Below are 13,154 nucleotides of genomic sequence, written 5' to 3'. Positions count from 1 at the left end.
CAATATTGCTTAGGGAAAATGAGTATTTCACTTGTGTGTGTGTGTGTGTGTGCGTGTGCACACGTGTGTGCGCGTGTGTATATGTTTGCGTGTAGTTAGGTTTATCTGTGCACATACATGTGGAGACTGGAGGACAAACCTCACCATTGTTCCTTACCCACCCTTTACCCTTTCTTTTCTTTTTTATATTTTTTTTAAGATTTTTTTTTGTTTTTATTTTTTATGTTCACGGGTGCTTTGCCCACATGTAGTCGTGTACATCATGTGCATGTCTGGTGCCCACAGAGTCTAGAAGAGGGCGTCAGACCTCTGGAACCTGAAGTGCAGCTGATCATGTGGGTGAGCTATCACGTGGGTGCTGGGAACTGAACCCAGGCCCTCTGTAAGAGCAACAAGTTCTCTTCTGAGTCATTTCTCCACGCCTCCACCTTTTCTTTTTGAGACAGGGTATCTCCCTGGCCTGAGACTGCTCAAGTAGGACCTTTGGCTGGTTAGTGAGCTCCAGGACCCTCCTGTCTCAGCCTCTCCAGCACGAGGATAACAAGCATGTGCCACAATACCCATTAATTAATTAATTAATTAATTAATTAGCAAGTGTGAATTCTAGCAATCAGAGTCAAATCTTTGCATTTGCAAGGTAAACTCTTTTACTTCAACTAAGTTACCTCCTCAGCTCTATCATTATTTAAAAAAAAATAATCACATAGTTAATCATTTATTGAGGAATAATGCCAGGCGCTGTGATAATTGTTGGCAGTGGACAAAATAAACTTTTATCTCTGTCCTTGTGGAATTTACAGTCCGTTCGAAAGGCTTATCACATATATACTGTAAATTGCTGATATTATACACCATAAAGTGGGAGGAAAGATTGGGTTCCAAGAGCAAATAAAAAAGGGAAGGATGTTACTTTGGCATTTTTCCGGAGACGTAAAAGTGGTGCTCTGATCATTCTGAGTGAGGTATCCCAGAAGCAGAAAGACACACATGGTATATACTTACTTTTAAGTGGATACTAGACCTACAAGATAAGATATCATAAATATACTAAAATCTGTAAACCTAAAGAAGCTAAACAAGAAGGAGGACCCAGGGTAAGAAGATCAATCCTTACTTAAAAAGACAAATAGGATGGACATTGGAAGTAGGAGAAAACGAGAAGCAGAATAGGAGCCTACCATAGAGGGCCTCTATATAGCAGTGTATCAAAGCAGATGCTGAGATGCATAACCAAACTTTGGGTAGAGTGCAGGGAATCATATGAAAGAAGAGAGAGTTAGTAAGACCTGGAGAGAACAGGAGCTCCACAAGGACCAAATATATCTGGGCACAGGAGCTTGTCTGAGACTGATTCTCCACCCAGAGACCATGGATATAACCTAGAACCCCTGCTCAGACAAAGCCCTTGGCAGCTCAGTATCCAAGTGGCTTCCTTAGTAAGAGGAACACGGACTGTCTCTGGATGAACTCTATGGCTAGCTCTTTGACCTCCCTAGCCCCCCGTAGGAGGAGCAGCCTAGCTAAGCCACAGAGGAGGAATTGCAACCGGCCCTGGTGAGGCCTGATAAGCTAGAGTCAGATGGAAGGGAAGGAGGACCTCCCCTATAAGTGGACTTAGAGAGGGGCAAGGAGGAGATGAGGGAGGGTGGGATTGGAAGGGAATGAAGGAGGGGGCTACAGCTGGGACACAAAGTAAATAAACTGTAAGTAATACAAAAAATAAAAAAAAATTATATAAAAAATGGTGCTCTGATCATCAGATTTTCGTGGCTGAAAGATGGCAGTCTCTTATTCAGAGTACAATAAAAAGACTTACTATTGTGTATGTAGGAAATCATGCTTCTCTAGTCATAAATAATATTTAAGCTTATATGCATAAAATAAAACAGTTATTAAATAATGAATACACGATGGTAATCATTTCTATTGAGAAGACCTGCAGTACTGTCTGAACGTATTTTCTCCCTGGTGGCCTAAGAGGCCTGGACATTGCTCAGCTTTGCTTATTAATGAAGATAGTGAGGCCTAGAAACGTGACACAATAGTCCTTAGATATGGTGACACACTTGCTAAAGACTCGATACAGGATCCCGAGGCGATGAGCTACCTACCTTCTCTGTAAGATGGAAGCTCCATGCCTCAGAGGTAGGCAACACATTTTATTTATTAAAATAGAGGATTGAAAAAAAAAGCGTGTGATTCTTGGTTAAATGGCCCATTTTCAGTGGCTCTGGGGATCTGGCTGTTCAAACCAGGAGCATCAAGAAGCCTGTGGGGATGCGCTGGGAAATTTTTCTCCTATAACACTAGTGGGCCTCTGAAGATACTTTAAAATAGAGTTACTTAGGTATGTTCTTCTCTGCTTTCTTGACCTACCCGTTTTTGTTTGTTTGTTTGTTTGTTTCCACACAAGCATTCTTTTGGCTTTGCCTCTGGGCCTTTTCCGGTTTCGACTTGTGTCTTTCTATGTGTGTTGTTTGTCTGTGAATATGTCTGTGTATATGCGTTTTATAGTATGAGTTTGTATATGCAATACGTGTATAATACACACCATATACACATTCTTCGTAGGCCCGGAAAAGAGTATTCTCTAACATATAAATTTATGTGAAGTTCATAAAATCAGCTAATACGTTCAATTAGCCATTTTTCTTACTCTTTCTCTCTTTTCTTTCTTCTTTCATTCATTCTTTTTCCTTCCTTTCTTTCTTTCTTTCTTTCTTTCTTTCTTTCTTTCTTTCTTTCTTTCTTTCTTTCTTTCTTTCTTTCCTTTTTTCTTTTTTGAACTACCTGGCCTTGAGCCCTCCTGTCTCAGCCTCCTGATCATTGGAGTAAGAAGTATAACTGTACCCAGTTTTGATGCATGTTTTAGCTCTAGTTCTCAGTCTGTCACCTTAAAGCAGCTGGCATTCTGCTGGCTACTGGACTAGAATCCTTGACATAACAGGTGGCAAACAGAGTGTGTTTGTGTCCTGACGCTAGAGTTGACCACTCCAAGTTCTCCAAGGGAAAATGAGATTGAAGCCACCTGGCTCTTACAGCTGAATATTTGCCAGTTTCGATTAGAGCTGACTTACCCCCTTTTTGTCAAATTTGGATGTCATGATTTTGTTGAGGAATCTTACATTTTTTTTCTTTACATTTCTCAGGCATGTTTTGAATCTGTGTCATGGCTGCTGATTAAATTTCTTCATCTGTTTGTATTGGAGGCTTTATGATGTGGGAAGAGTTGGATTTTTGAGTCAGACATACCAGAGGTAAAATTCTGGTTGCCTTAGTAACTAAGTTTATAGTTTTGAGAACGTTTAATAATGTAAACAAGTTATATCTTAAACTCATAACTTAAACATTGCTCATAACATTATGTAGTGTCATTTTGAGGATTCAGTGAGTTTAAGGAAAAGGGGAGAAGATGGACATTAAAGACAGACAAGCCAGGAAGGCATGCCAGCAAGCTAGCTGCAGTGGTGCCTTCATTCAGAATGCTCTCCAATTAAGAAAATGATCATCAGTTTGAGATGCAAAAAATATTCCAAAACACTAACATAAATAAGAAACACATATAGCCAGGAAAATACAGTTTATTAGAAAACCTGTCAGGAAATTATTTTGCCTCTGAAAATGCTCGCTGCAGAAAATAAGATCCCAGAAGCAACAAGACCAAACCCCCGCATCATTTGAAATCTTAAAAATTTCAGTACCATTTTTACGATGGAAGACCTTCACCTGTTCAAATGAATCAAAAGACTTATTTATCCAGTCTGCATAAGCAAATTCTTGATTTCTTGCCCTTAAAAACAAAGGTAGGGTTCTCATAGCCTAAACCATCTGCCATCTTTAACGCTGCGGTAAGTACTGAGACAAATGGACAGTATTTAGGTAGTTCCCGGGGTCTTCAGTATTGGGGCGTGGAGCAGGGGAGCCCCAGGTCAGCAGCACCTCGGGATGCAGGGCTCCTCACAGCCAGGCTGCACATAGGTGGTGAGGTTGACAGTGAGCAGGTCTGGGGTCGGGTGGCGGGAGCCGAGCAGGAAGCAGGTGGGCACGCAGGGCTGAGGGATGTGGCAGGGTGGGGGACAGTTGTCACAGCAGGTGGGCTCCAGTTGCCAAATGGTGTGTGGGCAGGTGCTGGGCAGGCAGACGCCGCAGCGGCAGGACTTGTCTGAAGAGCAGATGGTGGTGGCAGGGCCGGTGGGGACGCTGCAGCAGCGGGCGACACAGCAAGCCATGGTGATGGAGTCTGCTTGGCTTTGGTCCCTTGGAAAAGATGAAGTTCCTGAGGTTCAAATGTCTCCTCTCAGTCTGGACTCTTTTATATCCTCCCCAGTGGGTGTGAGTCCAATCAGAAGACTTCCCTCCTATCCTGTTTTTGTTTATGACACCCTTTTCCATTGAGATGACCTAATCAGTCTGGTATTTTCATGTGTATGAAGAATTCCTGTCATTTTTGTCATAAGATCACCACATTTCATCTTTACAGCATTCTGGCCTGCCCAAACTGGTATGAGTTACAAGTAAATTGCCCAAGTGAGGACTCATCTACATTTTTAATTTTAATTACCTATTACCTATAAACATAAATATTTCAACTGACAATGTACACTTCAGACAGTTCCTTTATTTATTGATATTGAAATTCAGGCTCTCCTGAGCAAAAAGTAGGACAGTCAGAATGGTATGGGTTTAGATTCCTTTTCACTGTTTGAAATAGATTTATAGTGTATTCTTTCTTATCTGGCGTAGTGGCCTTTCAAAGGTAGGTGTTACATCTTATTTTTCCACAGACTCTCTGTTCTTAAAGGTGAGCTAGTGTGCAAAAATCATTGAAAAGAGTAAACAAGAAAAATTTTCATTGCTCTCCTTGATCAGGTGAAGATCAAGGAGAAGTTTTATCCATGAAGATAAAACTGACCTGATCATCATTTGTTCTCACATGAGTGACATACTGGCTTTAAAACAAGACAAAATGGAATTCAAATAGAAAATCACTCATTCGATTCACAGGATTTACAGTAGGCTTTACATGGCAACTGACCACATGCAATGCAGAAGAAGGACTTCACTAAAAATCATTGGTTAGGGAGTTAGGGGCTCCCATCTGTATATTTGTTTTTCCCTCTTGGATCTTCAACTGGATAGGGAATTCCTTTGAAGTGCCTTCTTCGACATTCTTCACCTGAGCTGGCCCTGATTTGCCTGCCTGGAGGCTGGAGATGGGACACAACAAAGTCTAATGTGCAATTTTTGAGGGCGCTGGCATTTTCACACATTTCTTCAGCACAAAACCCTCAGCCAGTAGAATCCAAATCGCAGGATTTATTGGATGGCAATGATTTTTGATTAAGCACAGAGTATAGAGTCCTTGGTGAGTTGTCTCAACCAACATGGCATGTCTGAAGGGAGGAAGACAGCCGAGAAAGCGTTAGAATATGCTGCCACTGTGAGCAGTCATGCATTACATATAAGAAGAGCAGGGAGTTGCTAGGCCACAGAGGAGGACATTGCAGCCAGTCCTGATGAGAGCTGATAAGCTAGGGTCAGATGGAAGGGGAGGAGGACCTCCCCTATCAGTGGACTTGGAAAGGGGCATGGGAGGAGAGGAGGGAGAGTGGGATTGGGTGGGAATGAGGGAGGGGGCTACATGTAGCTGGGATACAAAGTAAAACAAAACAAAACAAACAACTGTAATTAATATAAAAAATAAAAATTTAATAAAAAAATAAGAGCAGGCAGTTGGCCTTTTGTTTGAACATTGTGCTCATCACGAAGGAAAATGAAACACCTGCCATCCCTCTCAGATTGCTGCTTTAGCTTAAAATGTTCTGCCCTGGTTCTCTGCTTCTCAAACCCTACTCATTCTTGAGGCCCTGGCCCACATATATCCATTATAAATGACTCCTTCTAGATGTTTCCACAATTTTCTGTGCTGTCCAGCAAGTTGACCTTGCTTTGTTCTGCCACGTTTTACAGTTTCCCTTCTATCTCTTTCTCATGGCCCTTGCAAACGGGGACTGTCTCCTTAGTCCTGCTTATCTCCTTCGAGAACTTGAGAAAATGTCTGGGACATCAGAGACATCTGAGAAATCCTTGGAATGTGACCGTGTTCATGTCTAATGACAAGCTTGTCTGTGCCTTTAAGGACACAGTCGAGTTTGTTTAAATATTCAAGAAAAAACAAAAATTAGAGGTAGGTGCTGGTCCTGGAACTTTGAACAATTCTAAGCTTATTGTGAATGTGTTTTGTGATTCAGGCAGTCTTCCAAGTGTGTCTACATATCCTAGGGTGACTTCCTCTCAGCTCTGAGATTTGTGTTGATGTCATCAGAAAGCATAATTCTGCTGTACACATTTACAGCTTCATGAAGCATGTGTCAAGAGTCTGTGTATAATTAGAGCATTAAACACTGAGACAGCGCAGGATTTCTGGAGTCGTGGTGTTTATTTACTTGTATAATATGGAGGTCTACGACAGCAACTTTTCCATTTCTCTGAAATCACTGTTCAAAACATAGAAACAACGCTTCTGAGAAAAAAGAAGTCCCAGGGTCAAGGCATTTACCAGGATGCCTTGATTAAAGGCATCAGCTAAGCAGCCTTCTGTGGCAACCACTGCGGAACCTTAGGGCAGGGTGGGCGGCCTCTTTAAATGTCTCCGTTTAGCAGCAAGAGGGCTCACAGTCACAAGATTGGACACAGGTGGACACTGAGATCCCTTTCAGGTTCGGGGCAGGGTAGCCCTTGTCGAGCAGCCAACATGAGGACACATAGGAGTCAGGCACGCAACAGGGTGGGGGGCAGGCGTCACAGCAGGTGGGCTGAAGGAGGCTGATCTTGTGTGGACAGATGCTGGGCAGGCAGAGTCCGCATGGACAGTACAAGTCAGAGGAGCAGAGGGTGGTGGCCGGGCCGATGGGGACACTGCAGCATCTTTGGAGACGGCAACTGCAGCCAGTCATGGTGACAGCGGATCAGGTTTTGTTGCTGAGGAAGGCGTTCTTCCCCAAGTTGCCCTCAGATGGCTTTTTATACCCACCTTTTCAGGGAACATGGCCTCTGCCTTCAGCATGCTTCCTTATTGGTGTTTGCACAACCCCAGACAAATAACGCAGTACCTCCTTTATCGGCCACGGGACACGCACTCCTGAAGTTTTATTTGGTTGTGTTGCTTCACTCAAACCTTCTTCCTGCTACAGCTTCAAAATGGTGTCAGTGTAGTTCTCCATTTACTCAATAGTTAAATGTTAACATGTTTGGGTTTACTCTGAGTTTCTTCTTTTCACTCACCCCCCCCCCCCCCCGAATTTCTGCTAATAAGTGGTCTGTACTGACTGTGAAGTATCAAGAGCGATGATTCCGAAAACTAAGAAAACCTCCTTCTTAAACTATGCACCCTAGATACGTTTGGGAGGCTCAGACCTGTAGGACTTTTCTTCTTCCTACCAGACACATGGTGGTGTCATTGCATGGATTTGAGGGGATAGATGAATATTGAACATGATTGTGCTAGGAAATGACAGAGCTTGATAGATGGTTTCCCATTTTACCGCTGCCCCGTTTAGACATGCAAGTACATAGGAATCTGAATAACCATTTACAAGAGACTAGATAATTTAACTGCAAATTGAAAAGGGTTAAAATGCAGGTTCTTGGCATGATATGCAGTCTGAAAAAGACGAGCTCGCATTTCTTTGCAGACCAGCATGAGACGCTTTTGCTTTTCACAAGAACTAAACCACCGACTCTGCCTCTTCCATTGTCCAAAGCCCTGCTCAGTGCTGACAATGATCAGCCAGCCAGGCAGATACCTTTTCTCAGTTCCTTCCACTGGAATTCTGTTAGGGTGCTGACACTTCACGGTTAACAGTGTGTGAGCACAGGAGAGGTCATTGGTTAGCTAATCCGTTCATTGGAGGTCAGGTGCTCACTGAATATCTAGTGTGCTAACGGAGGAGGTAGGGACAGAACAATAAAAGATACAGGTGACCCCTGTCCTTGCCGGGAGCGTGATCTGATGGAAGCCACTTGCAATATTTTGGTGTAAGATTCTAAAGACACTTAATCAAAAACTTGGGAAGACTATGGAGTTTCAGAGCAAGTGGTGAGGGAGTTTCAGGGCTCAGTTGCATTGTCAGGCCTAGATACGTTATTCAATCTACATGGACTTCAATTTTTCAACTGCAAGTCTAGGACAAAGTGGTAACTCCCCAGATAGTCTTATTGCTATGGTATAATACATACTGAATGAGAACTGTTCATGCAAAGCCTCCGGTGTTGTGTGTGACAAGAAAAGGTGATTCAAAGAATGGCAGGTGCTCCTCAGGCTGCTCTGAGAAGTCCCATAAGTGAGAACACCATCCTAGAGATTTCAGGAGCAAGGCTTTCATGAAGAGTTGTGTAGAGGCATATTTAATTGACAAGACCAGGTTACATATAGAGCTATCTGTTTTATTATTGGTTGGAGGCATCTGTAGGTTACTGGATGTCTCAGGGCCTGCAAATCTAAAGAACACTCAGTTGTTAGAAATTCTCATGCCTGGGGTTGGGGAGATGGCTCAGTCAGTAACATGCAGGTAAGATTCGATGAGGATGATCACACTGGTCAGTTGGGACACTATGGCAGAGCAGGCTCTAGATTAGTCTTGAATCAGTAAAGATGAAGAAAAGACTTGGGTACCAGAAGAGGAAATAAGAAGAAATGAAATTCCTTGGCTCTTTATTCTGTCCTCATCACTACATAATTACTTAATTTAAGCATGGTTTGTTTTTGTCTTGGTGTGGGTCCTTGAAGCTCACTAAGAAAATTGCTGTCACATTTGCCAAATAGTCTGCATTTCAACCGCTGCTGAGTGACGTCGACTGTAGGACAGTGCTGATATTGCCAATCGGTCCTTACAGTCTGACTGTGAGAAACATTTTTCCTTGTGTTTTCTATATACTCTTGTTTCACACTATTCTCACCCATGGGGAGAGTGGAACAGCTTTATTGCTATAAAGCCAAGCCTACCTACAATTTCAAGGGATTGTAGAGACATGTGTCAAGTGATCTTCTGAATAAGGAGCCATCTGCACGCAAATTTCATTCCTGTCTGGGAAGGCAGTGGGTAGATTTAGTGTAGTAGAAAGAGAAGAAATTTGGGGTTCCAGTGGTTTTTTGGGTTTAAGTATGTCTTCGTCACTACTGCTTTTTGCAACTTTTGGAAGTGGCTTAGTCTTTTTCAGCTTCATTTCTTTTTCCACCTATAAACTGAAGGAAAGAAACCACTGTTATCTCTTAGAGATTTTTTTCTTTTTAAAGACAAATGAGATCTGGCCCAGAAGGTACCTATCTATTAGAGTGTTCAACAGAGTCGCCGAACATTAGTTAGTCCAGGTGAAAGCAGCAAAGGCAGTCAGGTGGAGTGGAGGTGATGAGGGGTGTAGAGACTGTGCTGCCTTTGTTCTTGCTGTGATAAAACGCTCGACAAGAGCAACTGAAGGAAGGAAGGGAAGGCTTTACCTTGCCTCACAGTCCATCATGGTGAGGACAGTGTGGCGGCAGAAGTGGGAGGTCACAGTGTGTCCAGAGTCAGGAAGCAGAGAGAGAGACACAGAGAGAGACAGAGAGAGACAGAGAGAGAGACAGAGAGAGAGAGAGACAGAGAGAGAGAGAGAGACAGAGAGACAGAGAGACAGAGAGGCCAGGAGAGAGAGAGAGAGAGACATAGAGAGGCCAGGAGAGAGAGAGAGAGAGAGAGAGAGAGAGAGAGAGAGAGAGAGAAAGAAAGAAAGAAAGAAAGAGACACAGAGAGAGACAGAGAGATGGGGGAGAGAGACAGACAGACAGACAGACAGACAGAGATTCAGTCCAGGGCCTCAGTCCATGGAGCAATGCCGTCTATTTAGGACAGGACTTTTCAACTCTGTTAACCCGGTCTAGAAAGTTTACTTATGACTTGCTCAGAAAACTGTCTCCTAGGTGACACTGACAATCGACATTTACCATCACAGAGTATTTGCTGCCTGAAATACTCCTGGAAAAATCTACAATGCATCACTTTAGATGTGATCTGGTTAGAGAAACCATTTTACTGGCTTAAGGCCAGAGACCAAAAACTCTTAAGAAACTTGTTCAGGGTTGCAGAAGCAGCCTGAAGCAGTGGGGCTTTTTAACAACGTAAGGGCCTTTGCATGCTAAAACCTGTGCTGGTTGTAGTCAGCATTTAGAGCAGTTTCATGCTAATTGTCTTGATCTACAGCATTATTGATTTCATTATCTTAGGCCTCTGATTCTTCTACGGTTTAGGCTATGTAATTGCTACTGATTTACACAGTTTGACCCATTTTTTTCTAGCATAGGTTACATGAACACACACACACACACACACACAAATTTTAAACTTTTCCAAGCAAGCTAGTTTAAACTCTAAAGCTTTTACACATTCACTTATTCTCCCACTGCAAAGGGGAATTTTTTTTTAAACAATGCAAAGTTTTAAGCTCCTATCTGCTTAAAAAATCATTTTCAAAGTTTCAGTAGCTTAGATATAATTTAGAAAGGTCTCCTTTCTCTCTGGACACCAGAGCCAGGAAGGCACGGCTAACTCTCCTCAAATGTTCTCAAGAAAACGCCTGACTGTGAAGCTGAGTTTTGAAAATAAACAAAGTAGAAAAGAGAAAGCCATGGTCAAGTTGGTTTGGGGAAAGTCCACAGTCTACTGTCTGGTTGTGAAGGCACAGCACAGTCTAGCATAATGATACCTCCAGGAAGTCCTTCCACGGTGAGCAAAGCTCTCCCCAGACTCATCTGTGGTCACACTGAGTTGTACAGTTTGAAATTCCAAAATTACTGGTGTTGTGAACCTAAAAATTTTACTGACTATGAGTAAGGGAGCAGAAATAATTTTTACATGTCAGCACAATGATCTGTTTTTTTTTTTTAGCTAACCAAGAAGTAAAAGAAAAAAGAATTGCATAAAAATTTTAAGCATTATATTTATTTCCAAATCCTACACGGCACAGCAGATAGTTAAAAAAAATATCCATTACATGGAAAAGTCCTATAAAAGGATCTGCTGGAGCTTTCACTGTTCAAATGATCAGAAATACTAATGTGTGACTTTGAGATGACTTTCAGTATGACTTCTCACCACGGTGGGATGGGTCTTACGTTCGTTTAAGAACCTGCTCTCAGGTAGAGACAGGCATTCCACCTTCCGTAAGAGGAAACACAAAAATGAAGAGCCAAGAGGCCACGAATGCTAAGCCAGAATGAAGTTTATTAACGAGTAGTCCAAATGGTTATCTCTCAAAAAGCAGGGAGAGAGCCTAAATGAGAGAAGCGCCCAAAGGAATGAAGGAACAAAGCATTAGCAATTTAAACATGTCCGTGGGCCCCTTATTCCTGGGCCTTGGGGTTGCTTAAGCTTTGGTGCAGGCAGAAGCAGTTGATGACCGATGGTGATGGGGGGAGGATGCTGAGCAGCCGGGCTACCGAACCTGGGAAAAAGACTCAACAGCAGGGCTCACAGGGACTCTCACAGCCAGGCTGGACATAGGTGGTCAGGTTGATGCCACTCATGCCGGGAGTTGGGTGGCTAGAGCTGAGCAGCCAGCAGGTTGGCACGTAGACTTCAGGCTGGCAGCACGGTGGGGGGCAGGGGTCACAGCAGGTGGGCTGCAGGAGGCTGATCTCATGTGGGCAGGTGCTGGGCAGGCAGACGCCGCAGCGGCAGGACTTGTCAGAGGAGCAGATGGTGGTGGCAGGGCCGGTGGGGACGCTGCAGCAGCGGGCGACACAGCAAGCCATGGCTTCGGGAGATGGGTTGTGTTTGGGTGGAGAGGAGATGTCGGTTGATGTCTGAATGCTCCAGCCTTCTGCCCTGGCTCTTATATACTCTCCTCCCTGGGCGTCAACCTATTGTCAAGATATTTTCTCCATGTTTCAGTTTATGGCTGCTTCCATAAAAATCCATCTAATTACTTAAATGTTTATTACCTAAGACACATTCCTTAGGTCATAAAAGGGATTCAGGTTGTTTTGTTGTCAAATAGGGACACGTTGGCCAGTTGTCATGGCCACAGACGGCTTCATCATTTTAGTCTTCAAAGGCAAAGGCATGGGCCATTATCTTCCAATCATTACACACGTGGCTTGGAATGGCAGGTATCTGCAGCTCTTCCCTGGGCTCCGTGTCTATTTTACAGACGGTGTCTGGATTACATAGGCCTTTGGGTTTCTCTTCTCCCACCGACCGTGTCTTTGTTTCCATGAGATAGTTTAGGCTTTCTGACTGAAAAAGAGAGGGGAAAAAAAAATTAGATTTATGTCTTGTGGTGGCAAGAAGTTGAGTTGAAAGAAGTGGATGGAGTCTACAGAGGGTGGGTTAGGGAATGTGCAAAGAAGGAGTTTTCTACAGAGTTCTACAAAATCGCTTGTTTCCTATCCCTTCCTACGTGCTTTGGATAGTGACTTGGGAGGAGCATGTGGGGGCCACCAAGAGCTGTGTGGGAACAAGGTCGCCCCTGAACACCCATCTGACTGTGCTATGCACTTGGATTATTTATCACCGAAAGGTGAGTTGTACTGGGTCCTAAGGATGAAAGGGCACAGTGTTCCTAGAGTGAGGTCCACGGACAGCTGCTCCAGGGCTCTGGGAGATGCCAGTATGGTGATGTAACATGTATTTTCCTCAAACCTCCTTGACCACACACTCTTTTTAGCCTTTTTTTTTTTTTTTAATAGATTAGCTCGATAGGTCAGCATTCTCTGGGACTTGCTGACATCGGGAATCAACAGTGTGTCTCTGTATTCCATTGTCCTTCCCTACTTTGCATGCCCTCCTGCTAGGGAGGTGTTGTTTCCAGCAGAATGAAGAGGGCTCTCGACATCAGTGTAAGGTACATAAGAAACGGGGCTCCAGGTTGTCAAAGGTCCTGGGGCCCGTAAGAGAAGTTGAGTTCACAGATTATTTTCTGTTTATACAGACAAGATGATCTGAAGACAAGGGAAGGGGCTGGGGAGGTATTTGTGTGGTGTAAGGTGTGAGCAGAGAGGTACGGTACCTGCCACAGAGGACGGTGGGGTTGGACGGGCGTCTTAGTTATCTTTCTATGGCTGTGACTGAGACCGTGGCCAAGAATAACCTGGGGGTGCAAGTGTTTACTGGGCTCCCATA

General features: G+C 43.6%; 3 protein-coding genes across 3 annotated transcripts; all 3 read right to left on the bottom strand.

Moving 5' to 3' along the window:
* Positions 1 to 3,929: 3,929 nt before the first annotated feature.
* On the bottom strand, positions 3,930 to 4,229 carry LOC110564610 (keratin-associated protein 3-2). Its single transcript, XM_021662105.2, has one exon. It carries the CDS (start codon positions 4,227 to 4,229, stop codon positions 3,930 to 3,932), a length of 300 nt encoding a protein of 99 aa, XP_021517780.1.
* Positions 4,230 to 6,656: 2,427 nt separating this feature from the next.
* On the bottom strand, positions 6,657 to 6,956 carry LOC110564614 (keratin-associated protein 3-1-like). The gene has a single exon (XM_021662109.1). The coding sequence runs from the start codon at positions 6,954 to 6,956 to the stop codon at positions 6,657 to 6,659; it is 300 nt and encodes a 99-aa protein (XP_021517784.1).
* A 4,532-nt stretch (positions 6,957 to 11,488) lies between these two features.
* LOC110564611 (keratin-associated protein 3-1) lies at positions 11,489 to 11,785 on the bottom strand. Its single transcript, XM_021662106.1, has one exon. The coding sequence runs from the start codon at positions 11,783 to 11,785 to the stop codon at positions 11,489 to 11,491; it is 297 nt and encodes a 98-aa protein (XP_021517781.1).
* Between the last annotated feature and the right edge of the window lie 1,369 nt (positions 11,786 to 13,154).

This window comes from Meriones unguiculatus, chromosome 7 (assembly GCF_030254825.1).
Source record: "Meriones unguiculatus strain TT.TT164.6M chromosome 7, Bangor_MerUng_6.1, whole genome shotgun sequence".
Classification (NCBI taxonomy): Eukaryota; Metazoa; Chordata; class Mammalia; order Rodentia; family Muridae; genus Meriones; species Meriones unguiculatus.
The sequence above is the reverse complement of the archived record's forward strand: the minus strand, read 5'-3'. Positions and strand labels throughout refer to the sequence as shown.

Excerpts from the sequence above, each read along its gene's own strand:
- LOC110564610 (XM_021662105.2), bottom strand. The coding sequence starts at position 4,229 with ATGGCTTGCTGTGTCGCCCGCTGCTGCAGCGTCCCCACCGGCCCTGCC.
- LOC110564614 (XM_021662109.1), bottom strand. The coding sequence starts at position 6,956 with ATGACTGGCTGCAGTTGCCGTCTCCAAAGATGCTGCAGTGTCCCCATC.
- LOC110564611 (XM_021662106.1), bottom strand. The coding sequence starts at position 11,785 with ATGGCTTGCTGTGTCGCCCGCTGCTGCAGCGTCCCCACCGGCCCTGCC.